Here is a 25,552-nt window from a genome sequence, read left to right as displayed (position 1 = left end):
TTCACACCTTATTTTTACTAATTTTGCCTCTGATTTTGTCTAAAAATCAACTATTAAATTAGGGGGAGTACAAAGAAAATAGAGGTTAAGCCCGGGCGCCTGCCCGGACTAGCTGGGCCTTGGCTTCGCCCCTGATCATATCTATTTGATCATATCTATTGGTGGATAAGTATATGTCTAATAGCTATAGATGCACTAAACCTTTCACTTTTGTAGAAACAATATTCATTAATTACACTATCAAAGTTTATCAATACATGTAAAAAAAATCAAATACTTGATAAAGATATAAATGAAGTGTATCATTGGGGAGTGTGTTTTCTAAAAGAAGTGTATAATTATGATGAAGCGGTGTTTTTAAATTTTTTAATTAAAAAAGGGTTTGTTAAAAATAAAAAATCATTTTACCATCAAGAATAAATTTATTTTCTAGTTTGATCCAATAAAATTTTCTTTATTCCACAATTATTCGGTTTCGAGTTTTCCTCTCTCACAAGAAACATTTTCGCGATTTGTTCTTCCCACACACGTGTATCGTCTCTTCTTGAATTCTCTATCCAGATTCTTCCATTTTTCAACCACTTTCATTCATCTTTCTTTCATGCTTCAATTCACCTCATACCCTGACTTTTTCACTCATCTAAACCGCAAATTTTCAATTTTTTCATCTCCTTTGTAACCGGGTTCTTGCGACCATGGCATGGTATAGAAGAGGAAAGCTCGTTGTTGATGGTTTTCACACCTTGGCTTCGAGGGTTTCATCTCAAAATTCAATCTTTCAACCTAGTTCGAGAGCTTTACAATCTGGGTATTTGAATTCACGTTCTAAAGGTGCTATCTTTAATGGGTTTTCTTCGTTTTCTTCAGTTTCTAAGAGATTAGGTAAAGAGGGTTTTGAAGTTAATAAGAGTTTTAGGAGACTTTACTATGTGGATCCTCGAAATGTGCAGCATTTTAGGGCGAGAGGTCCAAGACGTTGGATTCAGAATCCTAGACATGTGTTGATTGCTGTTGTGGTTGGTTCAGGTGTTTTTGTTACTGTGTATTTTGGAAATATGGAAACTGTTCCTTACACGAAGCGAACGCATTTGATTTTGATGTCCAGAGCGATGGAGAGGAAGCTTGGGGAGAGTGAGTTTGAGAAGATGAAGGTGTCTTTTAAGGGGAAGTTGTTGCCTGCAATACATCCTGAGAGTGTGAGGGTGAGGATGATAGCGAATGAGATTGTTGATGCGTTGAAGAGAGGGTTGAGTAAGGAGAATGTGTGGAGTGATTTAGGGTATGCTTCGGAGAATGCTACGGTGAGTGAAGAGAATGGGAGGGAGACGCTTAGTGCGTTGACGGATAATGGAGAGAAAGTTGAAGGGAATTGGCATCGAGAGGATGAGATTCTTGATGATAATTGGGTTCATAAGAGTAGGAAAAAAGGTTCGCAGCCTGATACGGGGCATTTAGATGGATTGAATTGGGAGATTTTGGTGGTGAATGAGCCGGTTGTTAATGCCTTTTGCTTACCTGGTGGGAAGATAGTTGTATTTACGGGTTTGCTTGAACATTTTCGAAGTGATGCTGAGATTGCAACCATTATTGGACATGAGGTATTCATTTGATTTGCTTAACTCGTTAGGCCTGTTTGTGTTGATTGATTTGAGCTTATCTATTTGTATAAACACCTGAGATCCTGTTTGAGAGAACTTATAGAAACAACTCATAACATGCCTATAAGTTGTTTTCAGCTTATTTCTATCAGCTCTATAGGTTAGCTAATGATAAGTGCTTATAGTTTATATGAAAATAGCTTGACTTTATTTTATCTTTTTTTTTTTTGTTTGAAAAATAGTCTATACATAAGCAATTATATGATAAGCGCTTATGCTAGAAACACACAATTAAGCTATTTATTCAACCAAGGTTATTGTTTCTGAAATTTAATATGTTTAGGAGGCAAAATCTAACACTTTCCTGCTTGATAATTAGGTTGGACATGCTGTGGCTAGACATAGTGCTGAGGGCATGACAAAGAATCTGTGGTTTTTTATTCTGCAATTGGTACTTATTCAATTCGTCACACCTGATATTGTCAACACAATGTCATCGCTTTTCTTACGGTTGCCTTTCTCCAGACGGTAATGGTTCCTTCATTAGCTCTTTTTTATAACCCATTGAGTTTATGTGTTCTTCTTTAATAATAGTAGATTCATTTCATTGATACATAGGCTATGTTTGTTAGATTGACTAGTATAGGAGTGACCTCTAATTATTTAGAAAAGTCAAGAAATAAGGTCAAGATGAATTATTTTTTGCTCTACTAAAATGGGTGGAAACGAAGCGAACGGATTAGGCTGTCATTTTATGTTTCGATCATATGTCAAATGCTACCATACCGTTTGTCATCACATGTTCAGATATGTTAAGTCATGTAGTTGTGCATTTTCTATGGCCTTCCAGATGAATTGCTTTATTCATGTTTTAAGACCTAATCCAACCAATAGTTTTTCATCATTTCAGGTGTAGTACCATGATGATATAATTAGGTAGAAGAGAAAGAATTGAAAGAAACTCCCATTGTATTATCTGATTGAACAATGATACAAGGGGCTACTATATATAGCCATGTGATCCTAACAGAATAGCTGTGAGGAATGTAACAAACTAACAGCTCATCATAACAAGCTGACAGCTCAGCATAACAGAATAGAAAGATAAAGGAAATAGCATATATTGTAAACTACTCTATTAGTCCCCCTTAGAAGCTGCTGGCAGGTTTCCCAAGGTAGTTTTATCCCACACACGCAGCTTGGAACGAAGAGGTACAAACTTGGCAGCAGACAGGGGCTTGGTGAGAATATCAGCCCATTGGTCTTGAGCTGGTACATGAACAACAATCAGATTTTTATTGAGTACTTTCTCTCGCAGAAAGAAGATGTCAAGCTCCATATGCTTAGTCCTGTTGTGGAGAATAGGATTGTGAGCCAAAGTAACAGTGCTCAAGTTATCACACAAAATCTTAGGAACTTGAAGGGAATAATGGAGTTCCTTAAGCAAGGACTGAATCCAAATGAGTTCAGCAGCTAGCTGAGCCATACTGCGATATTCTGCTCCAGCACTGGACCTTGCAACAAGTTGTTGCTTCTTGGACCACCAAGAAACAGCATTAGGACCAAGGTATATACAGGCCCCTGAAGTGGATCTCCTATCATCAGGGTCTGATGCCCAGTCTGCATCACAGAACCCTAGCAACTGCATTGGTTGCTGAAAGGGAGCAGGCTGAATAAGAAGACCATGGTGTAGAGTACCACTTAGGTACCTTAAGATTCTTTTAACAGCCTTGCAATGATCCTCTTAAGGATTGGACAAAAACTGACAGACTTTGTTGACTGAAAAAGAAATCTCTGGCCTAGTTAAGGTAGCATATTGAAGGGCATCAACCACAGACCTAAACTGAGTAGGATCATCAACTGCAGTAGACCCAACCTTGGACAATTTACTACTAGAGACCATAGGGGTAGGCATGCCATTGGCATTCAACATATTAAGCCTTGAAAGCAAATCTGTGATGTACTTAGTTTGAGATAGGAGAAGAGAACCATTGGAGAGGTGAGTCACTTGAATCCCTAGAAAATAATCAAGTTGTCCCAGCTGTTTGAGAGAGAATCTGTCATTGAGATGCTTGATCAAGGAAGCTATAAAAGGAGCAGAACTACCCGTGATGATGATATCATCAACATAAACCAGAATTAGAATCTGAAGTTTACCTTGATGCAGCAAAAACAAGCTAGGATCACATCTACTGGCCTTAAAACCAAGTTGAACCAAGGCACTCTTGAGCTTATCAAACCAGGCCCTAGGAGCCTGTTTTAAACCATAAATAGCCTTATTTAACTTGCAAACAAGAGTTCTGTCAGCAACTTCAAAACCAGGGGGCTGTTGCATAAAGACTTCCTCTTCAAGAATGCCATTGAGGAAGGCATTGTTAACATCAATCTGCTGCAATGGCCACCTGTTTGTAACAGCAATAGAAAGGACAATTCTCACAGTGACATGTTTAATGACAGGAGAAAACGTCTCTTGAAAATCACTACCAGCCTTTTGATGAAACCCTTTAGCCACTAATCTGGCTTTATACTTGTTTATGGAACCATCAGGGTTCTCCTTAGTCCTGAACACCCACTTACAGCCGATAGGCTTCCTTCCAGCAGGAGCTTTCACCAAAGTCCAGGTCTGATTTCTCAGCAGTGCCTGATGTTCTTCCTTCATGGCCTGAAACTAGTTAGGAGCAGCCAAGGCTTGCTCAACTGATGTAGGTTCAAGGTGGGCTAATAATAGAGTAGGGTGAAGTCTAGGGAGAGTGATTCCTCTTTTGGCTCTAGTTTGCATAGGGTGGATGTTTTAAGGATGAATGGAAGGTAAAGTTGTGGCAGCAGGATTGGAGATAGGGCTAGGGCTAGGGGAAGGTCCAACTGAAGGAGAGGAATATGAAGAAGAGGGAGAAAGAGTACTAGCTTCAGCTGGATCAGAGAGAATGAAGGCAGGAGAGGAAGAAGGAGAAGAGGTTATGGGAATGGCTGTTAGAGGTTGAGGGATAGGCTGCTGACCAGAAGAAGAAGAGTTGTTAGAGGGAGCAGCAGAGGAAGAGGAAGAAGACATGGGAGAAACATGAGGAACATTGGGACTGCCAGGCTGAGTAAAAGCATAATTTGAGGAAGAAGAAGTAAGACTAGGAGTAGAGGGAGCAGAGGGAACAGGTGGAAAACTGAGAGAGGGAGAGGAGGAGGATGCTGAATTAGGAAGAGAGAAAGATTTAGAAGGATTGGAGAATTTATAGAGGCCATCAGCACCAACAAGACCACTGAGTAAGACTTCAGAAGTAGCCTGAGATTTGACAACACAAAACTTAGGATGACATTCCAAAAATACAGCATTATCTTGAGCAAATTTGCTCACACTCATAAGATTTTTGGTGATGTGAGGGACATGTAAGAGATTTCTAAGGGTGAGAGATAGGTGAGGTTTGTGAGGTAAGGGAAAAGACATAGATCCTACAGAGTTGATGGACAAACCTTGGTCGTTACCTATGAAGACTTGTTCAGTTCCAGGCACAGAGGCAGAATCAGACACATTAGAGGCATCAGGAGTAACATGATGAGAAGCTCCTGAGTCAGGATACCACCACTGGTTTGCGTTGCTAGCTTCAGTACCTGCATAAAAGGCATGTGGTGCAGAAGATCTGGGAGGTGCAGCTCTGGGAGAAGCATAAGCAAGCTGCACATGATAAACAGCACGAGGAGCCACAAGGAACGGATTGAAGGAAGCTTGCTGATGTGGATAACTGGCACCACTGGAATTTGCATAACGATAGTAGCATACTGAAGCATCATGACCAGGTTTGTGACAGATCTGACACGTGGATTTCCCAAAACGACCTCCACCACGGCCAAAACGACCACCACCGCGACCAGAACGACCACCACGTGCGCCATAGGAGTGATTCTCAGCATTAGCGGTAACATGACTCGTTCCTCGAGGAAACGCCTCCGAGACGACTTGATCAAAAGCGACCGGAGCCGGAGAAGGTGTTGCCTGAGTGAGATTGATCGTCGCCGTTGCCGGTTCTGCAATCGCAGCTTTGCGATGCTTCTCCAATCGCAACTCATGAGCAAGCAAGGAAGACTCCAATTCTTCCAAGGAACTAACGTCATCTTTGCTATTGACGGCGGCGACGATAGAATCATAATCCTCAGGTAGCGAATCAAGAACAATCTCAATTAGGTTATGAAGAGGAACAGGATCACCGATGGAGGTTAGCGACTCACTGATCTCTCGTGAACGTGTCATAAGCTCAGTAATCGTTAGTGAACCCTTCGTAAGGCGTCGGAGTTCTGAACGGAGTTGACGAGCCTTGGTGGAGAGAAGAACATCAAAGTAGCGATGAACTTCTGTCCAAACCTGCCACGTGTGCTTGCATTCAACGAGCTTAGGAAGAAGAGCATCGGAGATGGTAGAGAGAAGCCAGGTGCAGATGAGAGCATCCTGTTGCTCCCACTCAAGAAACGCACTGTGAGATGCAGGATCTGAGGGAGACGGTGGCGGAATCACCGGAACAGTAACAAAGCGTTGAAGACGATGGCCACGGACGACGCCATCAATCTGCTGCTTCCACTGTTTGAAATTCTTGTCGTCAAGCTTAACAGAAATTAGGTGAGAAAGCTTCACCTGAGAGGAAGGGAATAAAGGTTCCATGGATCGAAAAAAAAAAAAAAAACTTACGCTCTGATACCATGATAGAATTAGGTAGAAGAGAAAGAATTGAAAGAAACTCTCATTGTATTATCTGATTGAACAATGATACAAGGGGCTACTATATATAGCCATGTGATCCTAACAGAATAGCTGTGAGGAATGTAACAAACTAACAGCTCATCATAACAAGCTGACAGCTCAGCATAACAGAATAGAAAGATAAAGGAAATAGCATATATTGTAAACTACTCTATTACATGAATACTAATACCTATCTTATGTGTGAAATTGGATTTGAGATGTTTATCATTTAACATAATATGAATAATTAGAGTTTCTATTATTTTAAAAGTGAGAAAGATTAGTTAAAAAAACAGAAACAAATTAGCAATTGTAATTTGTTAAAAGTCTCATATAAGTTGTTTTCGTAGGGTTAGTTAGGTACAATCCAATTTTTAAGAAGGTATCAAAACCTATCCGACATTCGTCAGCTCACTTGCTTTCAAACATCTTGGGTTACACTCTAGATGTAGTGTTCTGGCATGGGGGCATGTGTTAAGAGTTCCACATTGGGTGAGAAATTACTAGAAAAAGTGTATATAAGTGGGATGTAATGTAACCCATATCTTACGAACTTGTTTCGTAGGGTTCACTTAGGCACAAACAATTTTTAAGTTAATTGATATACATTTGCATTTCAATTTTCTGTTTTACTGTGGTAAAAAAACTATTCCAGTTTATTGATAATGTTGATGATACAGTTGATGTTGATTCTTGTATAATCACAGTGGGTTAAGATACTATTGATTTCTTGAATGTATGTAAGTGTTTAGTTCAACTTTGTTTTAATTTCTACTTGATAAAACTGTTTCAAATAGTCTGAACTGTGAAGACTGGTCGATGAAATAGCATTCATTACACGACCTTTCATCAGGTATCATATAGAAAATTATTATCAAACATGTCTTCAAGAGTTATTTCATAAACAGAATGCAACATTACTAAATACGAACTCAAACTAAATAGCTTTAGCGAATGAGCGAGTAATAAACAGATATTATGAGAGCTCAAGATAGTTGCCACAGAACTAGTACAGAGTATGTATGAGATCAATATTTAAGCCTTTTGTGATACATTGTTTATTATGGATTTGGTGAATGATATCTTTATGTATATTTTTTATTGTTACAAAAATTTGTGACTAAACTCAATTTATTCAAAAAATTTCAGGATGGAAATAGAAGCTGATTACATTGGAATTCTATTACTTGCATCAGCGGGCTATGATCCCCGCGTGGCACCTAAAGTTTACGAGAAATTGGGAAAAGTGACTGGCGAATCTTCGCTTAGAGACTATCTCTCTACTCATCCATCCGGAAAGAAAAGAGCAGAGTTGCTTGCTCAAGCTCAGGTAATGGAAGAAGCTCTTACTATGTATAAGAATGTAAGAGCTGGACGTGGGGTTGAAGGATTTCTTTAGGACTGCCATAACTTTTTTTTGATGATAGTATACTGAAAAAGTTTAATATACACAGTGCCCTTAGATTTAATGCACAAATGTGGGATTTCCCAACACAGAAACCCACTATACTTGTTGGTGTATGTATGTGATTTGGTTTCATTGGCTCTCTCTCTCTTTTTAGATTTCATTTTCACCCCTAACTAATAAACATTTTTCGAAAGAATGTAGGTGAAATATATCCATTTTTTGATTCTGTTCTTTTTTTTATCGGCTTCATTCTTTGTTTTATCAACTTCATTCTTTGTTTTACCACAACTCTAGAGAGATGTTCCAGAACAGCACACAACTTCATAGAGATGTTGAACCAACCCATGAACCTAACATGACATGCGCCAAATTACAGAGTCAACATGCCCTGCTGTTTTGGGCTTTTAATTTAAGAGTTTGTCCATTTAAAAATGGAAATTTCTTATTCCACCCCATGTTCAAAAGAAAAAGAAAGATCCTTTGCATTTTTTAAAATGTCCATCTAAAACCGGAAGTATATTTCCGGTGCGCACTATTTAATGTTAAAATTGATTGAAAATGGAAGTATATTTGCGGTTTTCAACCGGTAATATATTTTTGGTTTCTACTGTTACCACTATCAGAACAAATTTAATATATTTACTGTTGATTCGTACATAATACAAATATTTGAACAATTGAAAAAAAGTCATAAACTTTTGAATAACAAAAAACTACTGATCCCAAACTAATATATATATATATATATATATATATATATATATATATATATATATATATATATATATATATATATATATATATATATATATATATATATATATATATATATATATATATATATATATATATATGGTCGGCCCAAACCGCTTCGAGGCCATGTTCTATTTTAAGAATAGGGTTTATAGTAAAATAAAATGTAAAAAAACTGGAAAAAAATAATTTTATATTGTAAATACCATAAAAACTAAGAAAATTAACAAAATTGTTTAAAAACATTTTTCAAAAATGCAACTATAATTCTCTTATTCTTTTTGTCGGTAAAATTTCTCTATTTTTTAAAATTGTTGCTAACTCAAACAACCATGAGAAGACAAAGTATATTGACAAACTTTAATACTCTCGTGTACTCTGGTTTACTAAAATTGGTCACTTAACTTAAAAATGACTCATAATCTCTAACTCTTTAAAACATATCATATAAGTTCATTTCGTCTAATTAACGACAGAAAAAAAAAATCAAAAATTGATCGCTTAATGTATCGTTAAATAAACCAAAAAGGACATGATACATTTTAAATAATCTTAAATAGTTAAAGGATCAATATAAATATTTTATAACTTAAAAGACTAAAATGAACCATCAGACCAACATACGAGACAAAAAAAAAATTAAATCAATAGCATATTAAACTAATGAAAAAGTTGTAAAATCTTATAAATAAAAATATTTTAATTTAATCAATTATTATTAATTTAATTATAATAAATTAATTTAAAATAATGATAAAGTTATTAACTTTTAAATATATTATCATAAAATAAAATAAAATGAAATATATAACATATTTCTATAAAGAAGAAAAAAATTGACAAACCATAAAATATATATAATATTGCAACATAAAATATTTATAAATTTAATAGCTAAAATAAAAATATTAATTCACAGTTTGCAATAAAACTATGAAATGTTTATTGGTGTGGTTGTGTACTGTATGTATATATTTTAAATTTAGAAACATGTGTATATATTTTTAAGTTTAGAAGTATATGTATAACTCTTACTGGTAACACCTTTGGATAGTTTGGGTGAACAAAACTACTTAATTAAAAAATGAAATTGAAAGCACTAAATCTTCCTCTGTTTGTAAAATGCATATCAGCTGACAACTGCTGTTACTTTGTTATTACTGTCTCAAGTTTATAAAAATAGTATATATGTTAATTAACATTGAAAAAATATTTGAGGTCCCCCAATACATGAGGCCCTGTGCTGTGGGGTTGGCTGCACAGGCACACAAGGCCGGGCCTGTATATATACTCCCTCTATTTTTACTTATAAGCAAATTTTAACTTTTGCATTGAATAAATGATGTATTTAATCTTCATATCATTCAAATACAACATTTATTCAATGAATTTAAAAAGTCAAATTTGCTTATAAATAGGAATGGAAGGAGTAAAGTGTTATAGTAGTACGAGATGCAAAAATGTAATCCAAACTGAATAACAAAAAAGTACAACTAAATAACAAAAAAACCAACAAAATCTACTGGATATGGCGTATGATGAGTCGGCCTGTCACCTCGAGGCGTTCCTCCGCTGCCTCATGTAAAGCATAACATCCTGAGCCTTCGTCGTGATGACATCCAGAGTCAGTCTAGCATCGGATCCATAAGGAAATGAACCTTGGTCAATACCCTCATGCGGAAGATCCATGATACGATGACACCTGGGCAACACGTCAGTGACATGATCTGCCCTAGTCTGCTCCTCCTCTAGGATCTCCTGATGAACTGGCCTCAGTGGGTTCCATGGAACATCCAGTATCATGTATGGATGAGACACCCAAAACAACCATAACATGTAACCATATTCGTAGCTCCAGTCGGATGTAGCTACGGTACTTCTGGCCTCCTCAGGAACAAGATGATTCTCAAAATCATCAAAAAACTCATTTGTATTCCTCCGTCTCACTGTCGGATGAGTAACAACAACAGGATCCCGGAGAATAGTCTAGGTGAACCCGAACTAACGCATCACCCGCTCAGGCATATAGGCAACCATCTTGCGAATCCCGCAAGCCATTGCGAATCCCGCAAGCCAACCAACCTGTAAACAACCACACCTCGTTAAATGGTATCGTCTCACGGTGGTCGTCATATGAAGTGAAGTGTACGTCCTCATGTGCCAGCAGGTCAATGTACAACCAGAACGACTCTACCGCCTAGTTCCTTTGGAGGGGGTCGTATGCGCAGGCAAGAGGCTTAACTTCAGTATAACCCTCCGCAAGTAACCAACCCGAGATGCGGGGGAAGTGCTGTAGGATTCAACCTTGAAATAAAAAAATTAAATAGTTAGTTTCCCGAATCAAAATAATTAACAAAGGCCACAAAGAAAAAGAAGTTATACCATCATGAGTGACATGTTGCTGGTTATCTGCTTCGTATTCCACTTAACTCCTTCATCCATCTTCGTGTACAAGTATACGAGGCAAGCAGCCCCCCAGTTCCACTGGTGGACCATCTCAAGATTAGCAAAAAATTGGAGGTACATGATATCAGTGTAAGTGGCAGTGATGTCCATAAAAATCTATGTGCCAACAAGATACAAAAGATATGCTCTCATAGCATACCTCCTGTGCATGGTAACCTGCTCGGCATCACCATCGTCCTCTCGTGCACGCCGTACGTCATCCTCAAACACCTGAGAGCACGCGTAACCGCAACTTCACATCTTTCTAACATCATCCTGTCACAATTAAATATGTTACAGCTGCTGCAACCATTTTTATAACAAAGTTCATCTCTTTAGCTTTCCGACGCTTCAAACGGAACTCAAATCGGATGTCCAGAACTCCAGTTATGAATTTTCGAAGTTCTGTAGCTATTCAGCAATTTCCTGCGTTTTGCTTACGAAAATTTCACTCCAAAACTCATTCTCTTCAACTCGGTCACATTCCAAACAGCCTCTTATCATATCTCTTTGCTTCCAAATATTCTTATAACTTAAGCAACACATCCCATTGCCGAAGTGCGATTTCTGAAACATACGACAACAATCCTCTCTGCAAACTTGCAGCTAAACCTCTTCCGAGACGCACGGCTACTCAACTGAAAACTTCGCAGCCCATCAGCAAAGCTGATACATTTCAACTTCTTAATTTCCCTCTCTTACAAATAATCATCAATTACCTCTAATCATTTTCCTTCCAGATGTTCCAACTTAACTACCAATCAAGTCCTAATTTCAAGTCACCTTCGATTCGGAAAACAACAACTCCAACAACGCTTGCACGGTTGCCAACAACAGCCTACTGAATCAATCGTCTTACAACTGAAACACAACCGAGAAGCGAAGCTTCTCCCTCACCTGTTTCAATCCAACACCTACAACAAAACAAACAAGTACCGACAGTGATTCACTCACATGCCGTGTACCAAGGGATAAAACGCCGACAGTATACAACTGTCGCGCAACTCAACTGACTAGACAATTGGCCGGACGGACCGACCTGCTCTGATACCACTATTGTAACACCCTTCTAAACCCCCGCAGAAATATAATAAAAATCAGAGTAATTACACAACAAGGATGCTACAATTAATAAAAAAAATAGAATACCAAGTCGTTTGTCATGCTTTATTAGGAATAATCCAAAAATATCAAAATACATGTTCAACACAGCGGAAACTCATTCAACAATGTTATAAAACATTTCCGATAAAATCAACGGTACATTATACAATAATGGAAAAATAGTGTATCACAAGTAAACTCTAAGACTATCGTCCCCCAGTGTTACAAGATCAGAGCATGACCGACACGACCCAACATAACCGGATAAACTCTACGAGTCATCCTCACCGATTGCTTAGGCCGCTACTTCAATCTGAAATCATTAAAGTAAGGGTGAGACTACATCATAATTAAATAGCATTATAAATCGTCCGATATAGAATTCATAAGCAATTATCCACCCTTACTTAGCATATTCAGATTTATCAATTCATACCAATCACAAACACAAGTCGAAAGTATGCACCAATAACACAACACAATCATAACACCGGAATTCATCCTGACATGTCACAATTTATACAAAGACCATGCAGACTCTTATGCATGTGGTACCATACATGGGATACACCCATCCAACTGATCTTTTTCATCACTGAGATACAGTTTAACCAGCACAAATTCCACACAATGGGAATTATGCCCACCATTTTGATCCATTTCATCACCGGGATCCATCACCAAAAATGCGTATGAATGAATGCACACATATGACATACTTACAACATCACCAATCCGATGAGCAACATCGTCTCACATAACTCAACATAGTTATCACCAATAAGTATGTACATGTATCATGCATCATTCAAAACAAATCAATCATCATTATGCGATCACAACAATCACCACATGATCAAAATGAACAATGTCATTACCAATAACTCACCAAAAGCAACACCGAATAATATATTCGATTTCAGCACCATCTACAATTATATCATATATAATTCACACCACATATAACGTCAAATCACAGTTATATCATTATAACGTCACCACATTGTCACATTAACCAAATCATGCACACAATGTACAAAACACGCCACAAACGAAATAAATCAAGATTTCCAAAATAAAATCAAGTTATTGTTGTTTTCTTTACTTTATATTATAGAGTTTTTAATTTAAGAAACAACGTCCAAAACGGCGTCTAAAACGGACTTACGGTTTGAAAATTAGAGCTGTTTGAAGTTAGAATAGTTTTCAAAACGTGCTGCTGGAAATTTGTACTGGAACCCAGTTCGTCCCACATGGGAACCGGTTCCTGGACCCAAAAATGCTATTTTTAACGTTCTAACACAGTGGAACCCGGTTCCTCCCACATGGGAACCGGTTCCCACGAACCCAGAAGCTGAAAAACATGATTTTTAAGGCTTTTATGCATCCCAAACACATACCAACCCATACCATTACGAAATTGATCTCCAATAACATCAAAATACTCCAAATACATGATTCTAATGCACAAACAACATACCATAACACCATGTAACAATACTACATCATCAATTGCAGTCAATTCATCAAATCATACACGTCGGTGTTGGTATTTCACAAAACCTAACATCCCAAATAGAGATTCTAATTCCTTAATTCAATCCTATCATCATCAAAATCATAATACCATATAATTAGAGTAATCACCCCTTACCTTGGCCAAGGATTCTTGATTGGTCTTCTTCCTCTTTGTTCCTCTTCACGTATCAGCTTCCCAATCTCTCGTCTCTTCTGTTCTGCTTTTCACGTTCCTTTTTCCTTTCCTCCAGCTCCTTATTATTTTATAAAAATAACATTAAATTAGTAATGGGATTTACTAACTTAACACCTCCTTCTTACTAACATCACACAGGGTCCAATAACTATTTTCCAATATTTCTCAATGTTCCTCATAAAATCAATTATTCCAAATTAATAATTTTCCTATTTAAATTAAATAATTAGAAATAATTTTCGGGGTGTTACAACTCTCCCCCACTAAAAGAGTTTTCGTCCTCGAAAACATACCCCAAGTGAAAAGTTTCGGATAAGAGTCCTTCTTCTGACTCTCCCGTTCTCAGTCAACACTTTCTTAGTCGAACCTCAAAAATTCATTTGACATAATCAACATAAGCATGCCTCATGCATTCAATCTCAGCTCTTACGCCGCATTTGACCATCCCAAGGTATGCCACTCGCTATATCTCCAAAGGTTAACGACAATGGAACGTCGGGGTGCGATCCATACAATATGCTCAATAACTGAGTAATATAATTACACAACCATGGTATGACCACACCCGATCAGCACTGCAGTAAAGCATTCCATCTACCGGACGTACCAACCTTAGACACACTTTTCCATCTGAGCGATGAAATAACACTTACACTTTTCACCAACTGCTTCCTTCAAGGGCTCGATAATAACATTCCTATACCATTGAATTTTAACCATCTGACTCCTCTCAAGTCATACCAGCAATTATCCAACACGTTACATTCTGCTTTTGCTGCACTATTCTGATTACTCATTGCAACCATCATTACCAATTAGACTCCTGAGTTATACCCAACTCTGGACCTCTTTACTCATTCGTTCAAGAATCATTTTTTACCATCCATGGTACTAATCCACCACTCGTCAATACTTACTCGCACTCAAAAACAATTTCCTGATTTACTTCATTTATTAAACATTCCAACCATGGAAATGAGTGCACACGAGTTGTCATAATCACACTCATCGGCCTCGATATACCATTGCTTACATAATAGCTCAAACTGAATCCCACTCTCCTTTAAGAATTAAATCAACTTCGTCTTTCATAGAGTATAATTCCTCCTCATATCTGGAATCCACGATACAACCTTAACAACGAAACAAAATTATTATAACATCATATAGTATACACTCATCGCCTTAACTTCGCTGAATACATACTCGTTAACTAAGTACGTCCACAATAACATACTCATCGTCTCGGCAATTATTCCAAAGAGTTCTAATTCTCTAGCACGACATCCTTGCATCCACTAGATTCTAATTCTATCATATAGATCAATTCATGTTCTCTACGTAGGCTCCCGGCATATTAATTCCTCACTGCCCACGAGTAGTACTCGCACACTACTCTGCATCACACTTTCGCTGCGCGACTCTGATTACCCGTCTTAAATCATCATCCAATATATTGCACTCTTTCGTATTCACTTCTTCATAAGTTCACACAAGATGGTGAGTGATTATTCTCACGGCTTAGTATCCATCATATCCTAAACCATTAAGGTAACAAACAAGCTCATCCTATCTATATGATTCCGTCTACTATCAACAAGAGATTAAGGGTGATCAAGTCCTCAATTTGTCAATAGATAGCCGACAACCATATTTAAGCATAAACCGTCGTTACTACATAATAGTGTCCTTTCCGAGTTTGCACCCAAACTCATTAACATCGCCATAGTCTAATAATTCACTTTGAGTCTTTACAACTCGCACACTTCCCTCTCATTGGCTCTTGTCGGTGAGACACCAACGTCCAAACATTTTACACAATCCGCTTCGTAGTCACTTAGCATCACACACTTGTTAAGTACTTCCAAACTTCATAATCACTAGTATACTCGTACATTACTATTCATCTCGTTCCAAATTAAAATCCTCATCTTAGCAAAAGACCGCGACAACATTCATAACTCGAGGTTTTAATCTAAATCCCATGACATCTTTCACGTCCAAATGTCATTCCACTCGGAATTTCCACAAAGTCTTCCTCACATCAATAGGTGTTAGAAATTCTCTACAATTCTTCTTTTATACCTGTCGTTACTTTGACATCACAATTACGACTTCAACTGTTCCCAAAGTTTGTTCCACCTCTCCTACTAATTCACTCCTCACTAAAATCCATTGGCACTCAAATCATCTTTATTATCGAACATCTCATTCACTTATTCCTTAACAACATATTCTACTCAATTTTGTTTCAAACAATCGTGGTAGTAGGCATTCCTATTCAATAAGTTTTACGCTTCCTTAACCGACTTCAGAATATCTCCTCATAGGATCAAAAGTTATGGGTTTTTAAAGTAGAAATAATTTTTCCAAAAACACACAGTAAAACCCGGTTCCTCCCACACAGGAACCGGTTCCTGGCTGCTTCCCATAACTCGTCTCTGATTTTTACTATGGGGAACCACATTGTCTCTATCTGGGAACCGGTTCCCAGCAACCCAAAATTCCCACGCCTCTGTTTTTTATAATGGGAACACATTTCAAACAAGTTTTAAATATCAAATAACAATATATCTCATGGTTATTAAGTCAGCTTGGCAATGCCCCAAACGGCACTTAAATCAGACACTCGGATCTCAAGATATGAATTTTCCAATCGTTGTCCGAAATTGCAACACTGACGCCATGCAACGACACCTTAAATGATATTTCCAAAACTCCTCAAATGCTACACTTAATTCTTAAAATTGCTTCTCAACAAACCTTTTAATTATTCCTTCAATCCGTTCAACTCTGACACTGACATCCTGTGCCGTACCAACAAACAAGTCTAGTTCTAAGAGCACGCGTAACCGCAACTTCACATCTTTCTAACATCATCCTGTCACAATTAAATATGTTACAGCTGCTGCAACCATTTTTATAACAAAGTTCATCTCTTTAGCTTTCCGACGCTTCAAACGGAACTCAAATCGGATGTCCAGAACTCCAGTTATGAATTTTCGAAGTTCTGTAGCTATTCAGCAATTTCCTGCGTTTTGCTTACGAAAATTTCACTCCAAAACTCATTCTCTTCAACTCGGTCACATTCCAAACAACTCCTTATCATATCTCTTCGCTTCCAAATATTCTTATAACTTAAGCAACACATCCCATTGCCGAAGTGCGATTTCTGAAACATACGACAACAATCCTCTCTGCAAACTTGCAGCTAAACCTCTTCCGAGACGCACGGCTACTCAACTGAAAACTTCGCAGCCCATCAGCAAAGCTGATACATTTCAACTTCTTAATTTCCCTCTCTTACAAATAATCATCAATTACCTCTAATCATTTTCCTTCCAGATGTTCCAACTTAACTACCAATCAAGTCCTAATTTCAAGTCACCTTCGATTCGGAAAACAACAACTCCAACAACGCTTGCACGGTTGCCAACAACAGCCTACTGAATCAATCGTCTTACAACTGAAACACAACCGAGAAGCGAAGCTTCTCCCTCACCTGTTTCAATCCAACACCTACAACAAAACAAACAAGTACCGACAGTGATTCACTCACATGCCGTGTACCAAGGGATAAAACGCCGACAGTATACAACTGTCGCGCAACTCAACTGACTAGACAATTGGCCGGACGGACCGACCTGCTCTGATACCACTATTGTAACACCCTTCTAAACCCCCACAGAAATATAATAAAAATCAGAGTAATTACACAACAAGGATGCTACAATTAATAAAAGAAATAGAATACCAAGTCGTTTGTCATGCTTTATTAGGAATAATCCAAAAATATCAAAATACATGTTCAACACAGCGGAAACTCATTCAACAATGTTATAAAACATTTCCGATAAAATCAACGGTACATTATACAATAATGGCAAAATAGTGTATCACAAGTAAACTCTAAGACTATCGTCCCCCAGTGTTACAAGATCAGAGCATGACCGACACGACCCAACATAACCGGATAAACTCTACGAGTCATCCTCACCGATTGCTTAGGCCGCTACTTCAATCTGAAATCATTAAAGTAAGGGTGAGACTACATCATAATTAAATAGCATTATAAATCGTCCGATATAGAATTCATAAGCAATTATCCACCCTACTTAGCATATTCAGATTTATCAATTCATACCAATCACAAACACAAGTCGAAAGTATGCACCAATAACACAACACAATCATAACACCGGAATTCATCCTGACATGTCACAATTTATACAAAGACCATGCAGACTCTTATGCATGTGGTACCATACATGGGATACACCCATCCAACTGATCTTTTTCATCACTGAGATACAGTTTAACCAGCACAAATTCCACACAATGGGAATTATGCCCACCATTTTGATCCATTTCATCACCGGGATCCATCACCAAAAATGCGTATGAATGAATGCACACATATGACATACTTACAACATCACCAATCCGATGAGCAACATCGTCTCACATAACTCAACATAATTATCACCAATAAGTATGTACATGTATCATGCATCATTCAAAACAAATCAATCATCATTATGCGATCACAACAATCACCACATGATCAAAATGAACAATGTCATTACCAATAACTCACCAAAAGCAACACCGAATAATATATTCGATTTCAGCACCATCTACAATTATATCATATATAATTCACACCACATATAACGTCAAATCACAGTTATATCATTATAACGTCACCACATTGTCACATTAACCAAATCATGCACACAATGTACAAAACACGCCACAAACGAAATAAATCAAGATTTCCAAAATAAAATCAAGTTATTGTTGTTTTCTTTACTTTATATTATAGAGTTTTTAATTTAAGAAACAACGTCCAAAACGGCGTCTAAAACGGACTTACGGTTTGAAAATTAGAGCTGTTTGAAGTTAGAATAGTTTTCAAAACGTGCTGCTGGAAATTTGTACTGGAACCCAGTTCGTCCCACATGGGAACCGGTTCCTGGACCCAAAAATGCTATTTTTAACGTTCTAACACAGTGGAACCCGGTTCCTCCCACATGGGAACCGGTTCCCACGAACCCAGAAGCTGAAAAACATGATTTTTAAGGCTTTTATGCATCCCAAACACATACCAACCCATACCATTACGAAATTGATCTCCAATAACATCAAAATACTCCAAATACATGATTCTAATGCACAAACAACATACCATAACACCATGTAACAATACTACATCATCAATTGCAGTCAATTCATCAAATCATACACGTCGGTGTTGGTATTTCACAAAACCTAACATCCCAAATAGAGATTCTAATTCCTTAATTCAATCCTATCATCATCAAAATCATAATACCATATAATTAGAGTAATCACCCCTTACCTTGGCCAAGGATTCTTGATTGGTCTTCTTCCTCTTTGTTCCTCTTCACGTATCAGCTTCCCAATCTCTCGTCTCTTCTGTTCTGCTTTTCACGTTCCTTTTTCCTTTCCTCCAGCTCCTTATTATTTTATAAAAATAACATTAAATTAGTAATGGGATTTACTAACTTAACACCTCCTTCTTACTAACATCACACAGGGTCCAATAACTATTTTCCAATATTTCTCAATGTTCCTCATAAAATCAATTATTCCAAATTAATAATTTTCCTATTTAAATTAAATAATTAGAAATAATTTTCGGGGTGTTACAACTCTCCCCCACTAAAAGAGTTTTCGTCCTCGAAAACATACCCCAAGTGAAAAGTTTCGGATAAGAGTCCTTCCTCTGACTCTCCCGTTCTCAGTCAACACTTTCTTAGTCGAACCTCAAAAATTCATTTGACATAATCAACATAAGCATGCCTCATGCATTCAATCTCAGCTCTTACGCCGCATTTGACCATCCCAAGGTATGCCACTCGCTATATCTCCAAAGGTTAACGACAATGGAACGTCGGGGTGCGATCCATACAATATGCTCAATAACTGAGTAATATAATTACACAACCATGGTATGACCACACCCGATCAGCACTGCAGTAAAGCATTCCATCTACCGGACGTACCAACCTTAGACACACTTTTCCATCTGAGCGATGAAATAACACTTACACTTTTCACCAACTGCTTCCTTCAAGGGCTCGATAATAACATTCCTATACCATTGAATTTTAACCATCTGACTCCTCTCAAGTCATACCAGCAATTATCCAACACGTTACATTCTGCTTTTGCTGCACTATTCTGATTACTCATTGCAACCATCATTACCAATTAGACTCCTGAGTTATACCCAACTCTGGACCTCTTTACTCATTCGTTCAAGAATCATTCTTTACCATCCATGGTACTAATCCACCACTCGTCAATACTTACTCGCACTCAAAAACAATTTCCTGATTTACTTCATTTATTAAACATTCCAACCATGGAAATGAGTGCACACGAGTTGTCATAATCACACTCATCGGCCTCGATATACCATTGCTTATATAATAGCTCAAACTGAATCCCACTCTCCTTTAAGAATTAAATCAACTTCGTCTTTCATAGAGTATAATTCCTCCTCATATCTGGAATCCACGATACAACCTTAACAACGAAACAAAATTATTATAACATCATATAGTATACACTCATCGCCTTAACTTCGCTGAATACATACTCGTTAACTAAGTACGTCCACAATAACATACTCATCGTCTCGGCAATTATTCCAAAGAGTTCTAATTCTCTAGCACGACATCCTTGCATCCACTAGATTCTAATTCTATCATATAGATCAATTCATGTTCTCTACGTAGGCTCCCGGCATATTAATTCCTCACTGCCCACGAGTAGTACTCGCACACTACTCTGCATCACACTTTCGCTGCGCGACTCTGATTACCCGTCTTAAATCATCATCCAATATATTGCACTCTTTCGTATTCACTTCTTCATAAGTTCACACAAGATGGTGAGTGATTATTCTCACGGCTTAGTATCCATCATATCCTAAACCATTAAGGTAACAAACAAGCTCATCCTATCTATATGATTCCGTCTACTATCAACAAGAGATTAAGGGTGATCAAGTCCTCAATTTGTCAATAGATAGCCGACAACCATATTTAAGCATAAACCGTCGTTACTACATAATAGTGTCCTTTCCGAGTTTGCACCCAAACTCATTAACATCGCCATAGTCTAATAATTCACTTTGAGTCTTTACAACTCGCACACTTCCCTCTCATTGGCTCTTGTCGGTGAGACACCAACGTCCAAACATTTTACACAATCCGCTTCGTAGTCACTTAGCATCACACACTTGTTAAGTACTTCCAAACTTCATAATCACTAGTATACTCGTACATTACTATTCATCTCGTTCCAAATTAAAATCCTCATCTTAGCAAAAGACCGCGACAACATTCATAACTCGAGGTTTTAATCTAAATCCCATGACATCTTTCACGTCCAAATGTCATTCCACTCGGAATTTCCACAAAGTCTTCCTCACATCAATAGGTGTTAGAAATTCTCTACAATTCTTCTTTTATACCTGTCGTTACTTTGACATCACAATTACGACTTCAACTGTTCCCAAAGTTTGTTCCACCTCTCCTACTAATTCACTCCTCACTAAAATCCATTGGCACTCAAATCATCTTTATTATCGAACATCTCATTCACTTATTCCTTAACAACATATTCTACTCAATTTTGTTTCAAACAATCGTGGTAGTAGGCATTCCTATTCAATAAGTTTTACGCTTCCTTAACCGACTTCAGAATATCTCCTCATAGGATCAAAAGTTATGGGTTTTTAAAGTAGAAATAATTTTTCCAAAAACACACAGTAAAACCCGGTTCCTCCCACACAGGAACCGGTTCCTGGCTGCTTCCCATAACTCGTCTCTGATTTTTACTATGGGGAACCACATTGTCTCTATCTGGGAACCGGTTCCCAGCAACCCAAAATTCCCACGCCTCTGTTTTTTATAATGGGAACACATTTCAAACAAGTTTTAAATATCAAATAACAATATATCTCATGGTTATTAAGTCAGCTTGGCAATGCCCCAAACGGCACTTAAATCAGACACTCGGATCTCAAGATATGAATTTTCCAATCGTTGTCCGAAATTGCAACACTGACGCCATGCAACGACACCTTAAATGATATTTCCAAAACTCCTCAAATGCTACACTTAATTCTTAAAATTGCTTCTCAACAAACCTTTTAATTATTCCTTCAATCCGTTCAACTCTGACACTGACATCCTGTGCCGTACCAACAAACAAGTCTAGTTCTAAGAGCACGCGTAACCGCAACTTCACATCTTTCTAACATCATCCTGTCACAATTAAATATGTTACAGCTGCTGCAACCATTTTTATAACAAAGTTCATCTCTTTAGCTTTCCGACGCTTCAAACGGAACTCAAATCGGATGTCCAGAACTCCAGTTATGAATTTTCGAAGTTCTGTAGCTATTCAGCAATTTCCTGCGTTTTGCTTACGAAAATTTCACTCCAAAACTCATTCTCTTCAACTCGGTCACATTCCAAACAACTCCTTATCATATCTCTTCGCTTCCAAATATTCTTATAACTTAAGCAACACATCCCATTGCCGAAGTGCGATTTCTGAAACATACGACAACAATCCTCTCTGCAAACTTGCAGCTAAACCTCTTCCGAGACGCACGGCTACTCAACTGAAAACTTCGCAGCCCATCAGCAAAGCTGATACATTTCAACTTCTTAATTTCCCTCTCTTACAAATAATCATCAATTACCTCTAATCATTTTCCTTCCAGATGTTCCAACTTAACTACCAATCAAGTCCTAATTTCAAGTCACCTTCGATTCGGAAAACAACAACTCCAACAACGCTTGCACGGTTGCCAACAACAGCCTACTGAATCAATCGTCTTACAACTGAAACACAACCGAGAAGCGAAGCTTCTCCCTCACCTGTTTCAATCCAACACCTACAACAAAACAAACAAGTACCGACAGTGATTCACTCACATGCCGTGTACCAAGGGATAAAACGCCGACAGTATACAACTGTCGCGCAACTCAACTGACTAGACAATTGGCCGGACGGACCGACCTGCTCTGATACCACTATTGTAACACCCTTCTAAACCCCCGCAGAAATATAATAAAAATCAGAGTAATTACACAACAAGGATGCTACAATTAATAAAAGAAATAGAATACCAAGTCGTTTGTCATGCTTTATTAGGAATAATCCAAAAATATCAAAATACATGTTCAACACAGCGGAAACTCATTCAACAATGTTATAAAACATTTCCGATAAAATCAACGGTACATTATACAATAATGGCAAAATAGTGTATCACAAGTAAACTCTAAGACTATCGTCCCCCAGTGTTACAAGATCAGAGCATGACCGACACGACCCAACATAACCGGATAAACTCTACGAGTCATCCTCACCGATTGCTTAGGCCGCTACTTCAATCTGAAATCATTAAAGTAAGGGTGAGACTACATCATAATTAAATAGCATTATAAATCGTCCGATATAGAATTCATAAGCAATTATCCACCCTACTTAGCATATTCAGATTTATCAATTCATACCAATCACAAACACAAGTCGAAAGTATGCACCAATAACACAACACAATCATAACACCGGAATTCATCCTGACATGTCACAATTTATACAAAGACCATGCAGACTCTTATGCATGTGGTACCATACATGGGATACACCCATCCAACTGATCTTTTTCATCACCGAGATACAGTTTAACCAGCACAAATTCCACACAATGGGAATTATGCCCACCATTTTGATCCATTTCATCACCGGGATCCATCACCCAAAATGCATATGAATGAATGCACACATATGACATACTTACAACATCACCAATCCGATGAGCAACATCGTCTCACATAACTCAACATAGTTATCACCAATAAGTATGTACATGTATCATGCATCATTCAAAACAAATCAATCATCATTATGCGATCACAACAGTCACCACATGATCAAAATGAACAATGTCATTACCAATAACTTACCAAAAGCAACACCGAATAATATATTCGATTTCAGCACCATCTACAATTATATCATATATAATTCACACCACATATAACGTCAAATCACAGTTATATCATTATAACGTCACCACATTGTCACATTAACCAAATCATGCACACAATGTACAAAACACGCCACAAACGAAATAAATCAATATTTCCAAAATAAAATCAAGTTATTGTTGTTTTCTTTACTTTATATTATAGAGTTTTTAATTTAAGAAACAACTTCCAAAACGGCGTCTAAAACGGACTTACGGTTTGAAAATTAGAGCTGTTTGAAGTTAGAATAGTTTTCAAAACGTGCTGCTGGAAATTTGTACTGGAACCCGGTTCGTCCCACATGGGAACCGGTTCCTGGACCCAAAAATGCTATTTTTAACGTTCTAACACAGTGGAACCCGGTTCCTCCCACATGGGAACCGGTTCCCACGAACCCAGAAGCTGAAAAACATAATTTTTAAGGCTTTTATGCATCCCAAACACATACCAACCCATACCATTACGAAATTGATCTCCAATAACATCAAAATACTCCAAATACATGATTCTAATGCACAAACAACATACCATAACACCATGTAACAATACTACATCATCAATTGCAGTCAATTCATCAAATCATACACGTCGGTGTTGGTATTTCACAAAACCTAACATCCCAAATAGAGATTCTAATTCCTTAATTCAATCCTATCATCATCAAAATCATAATACCATATAATTAGAGTAATCACCCCTTACCTTGGCCAAGGATTCTTGATTGGTCTTCTTCCTCTTTGTTCCTCTTCACGTATCAGCTTCCCAATCTCTCGTCTCTTCTGTTCTGCTTTTCACGTTCCTTTTTCCTTTCCTCCAGCTCCTTATTATTTTATAAAAATAACATTAAATTAGTAATGGGATTTACTAACTTAACACCTCCTTCTTACTAACATCACACAGGGTCCAATAACTATTTTCCAATATTTCTCAATGTTCCTCATAAAATCAATTATTCCAATTAAATAATTTTCCTATTTAAATTAAATAATTAGAAATAATTTTCGGGGTGTTACACACCTCACCATGTGGTATGTGAAACGAAGATGTCTCATGGTGCCACCTCTCGACGAAAGCGTTTATCATACCCCTGTTGATAACGATGTATCCATACTTTGACAAATCTTTCAATCCTGAGAGAAATAAAAGCTCATCAAACCATGACTTAACTGGTGGTATTAGTCTAGGCAGGTTCTCTATGGACTGAAACAGTCTCATAGGGCCTGGTTTGGCAAGTTTAATATTATGATGACAGGAATAGGGCATACAAAAATTCAACAAGATCACACTTTGTTTACTAAATATTCAACCTTAGGTGAAGTTACTGCACTAGTTATTTATGTGGATGATATAATTGTAATAAAAAATCATCAAGCAGTAATGAACAACCTAAAAATGTATTCGTTGAAAGTGTTTGAAGTAAAAGAATTAGGCAGATTAAAATAATTTTAGGGTCTTAAGGTGGCAGACTGTCATCATGGTATTTCATTTCTCAACAGAAATACGTGGTGGATTTATTATCATAAACTATTAAATTGGGATGCAAACCATTAGAAACTCCAACTGAACAAAATCACGTACTTAGTGAATTTGTTGAAGATGAAACCGTGGACAGAGAGAATCATATCAAAAGTTGGTTGGAAATTTAATTTATTAATATCACACCAGTCCAGAAATTACTTATGTAGTGGGAGTGATAAGTTAATTCATGCATAATCCCTAGCACTT

General features: G+C 37.4%; 1 protein-coding gene and 2 long non-coding RNA genes across 4 annotated transcripts; 1 reads left to right on the top strand and 2 right to left on the bottom strand.

Annotated features, from left to right (window-relative positions):
- Window positions 1-454: 454 nt before the first annotated feature.
- LOC131633410 (mitochondrial metalloendopeptidase OMA1-like) lies at window positions 455-7,955 on the top strand. 2 transcript variants are annotated; one of them, XM_058904123.1, is made up of 3 exons: window positions 455-1,598; window positions 1,978-2,126; window positions 2,509-2,668. In XM_058904123.1, exons 1-3 carry the CDS (start codon window positions 696-698, stop codon window positions 2,528-2,530), a joined length of 1,074 nt encoding a protein of 357 aa, XP_058760106.1. In that variant the 5' UTR covers window positions 455-695; the 3' UTR covers window positions 2,531-2,668. The 2 variants fall into 2 exon arrangements, with proteins under 2 accessions (XP_058760106.1, XP_058760105.1); XM_058904122.1 differs by lacking the exon at window positions 2,509-2,668 and adding an exon at window positions 7,471-7,955 and having other exon boundaries at window positions 456-1,598.
- Window positions 7,956-17,493: 9,538 nt separating this feature from the next.
- On the bottom strand, window positions 17,494-19,198 carry LOC131633412 (uncharacterized). Its single transcript, XR_009293319.1, has 2 exons — window positions 19,108-19,198; window positions 17,494-17,767 (listed from the first exon to the last, which is right to left on the bottom strand). It is a non-coding gene; the product is annotated as an uncharacterized LOC131633412 (long non-coding RNA).
- Window positions 19,199-22,915: 3,717 nt separating this feature from the next.
- On the bottom strand, window positions 22,916-24,649 carry LOC131633399 (uncharacterized). The gene is made up of 2 exons (XR_009293317.1): window positions 24,530-24,649; window positions 22,916-23,189 (listed from the first exon to the last, which is right to left on the bottom strand). It is a non-coding gene; the product is annotated as an uncharacterized LOC131633399 (long non-coding RNA).
- Window positions 24,650-25,552: the final 903 nt, after the last annotated feature.

Source organism: Vicia villosa, unplaced genomic scaffold (genome assembly GCF_029867415.1).
Source record: "Vicia villosa cultivar HV-30 ecotype Madison, WI unplaced genomic scaffold, Vvil1.0 ctg.001122F_1_1, whole genome shotgun sequence".
NCBI classification, from domain to species: domain Eukaryota; kingdom Viridiplantae; phylum Streptophyta; class Magnoliopsida; order Fabales; family Fabaceae; genus Vicia; species Vicia villosa.
The sequence above is the reverse complement of the archived record's forward strand: the minus strand, read 5'-3'. Positions and strand labels throughout refer to the sequence as shown.

Coding starts and splice junctions, on each gene's coding strand:
- LOC131633410 (XM_058904122.1), top strand. CDS start 696: ATGGCATGGTATAGAAGAGGAAAGCTCGTTGTTGATGGTTTTCACACC. Junction 1,599..1,977: donor CAACCATTATTGGACATGAG/GTATTCATTTGA, acceptor CTTGATAATTAG/GTTGGACATGCTGTGGCTAG. Junction 2,127..7,470: donor CGGTTGCCTTTCTCCAGACG/GTAATGGTTCCT, acceptor AAAAAATTTCAG/GATGGAAATAGAAGCTGATT.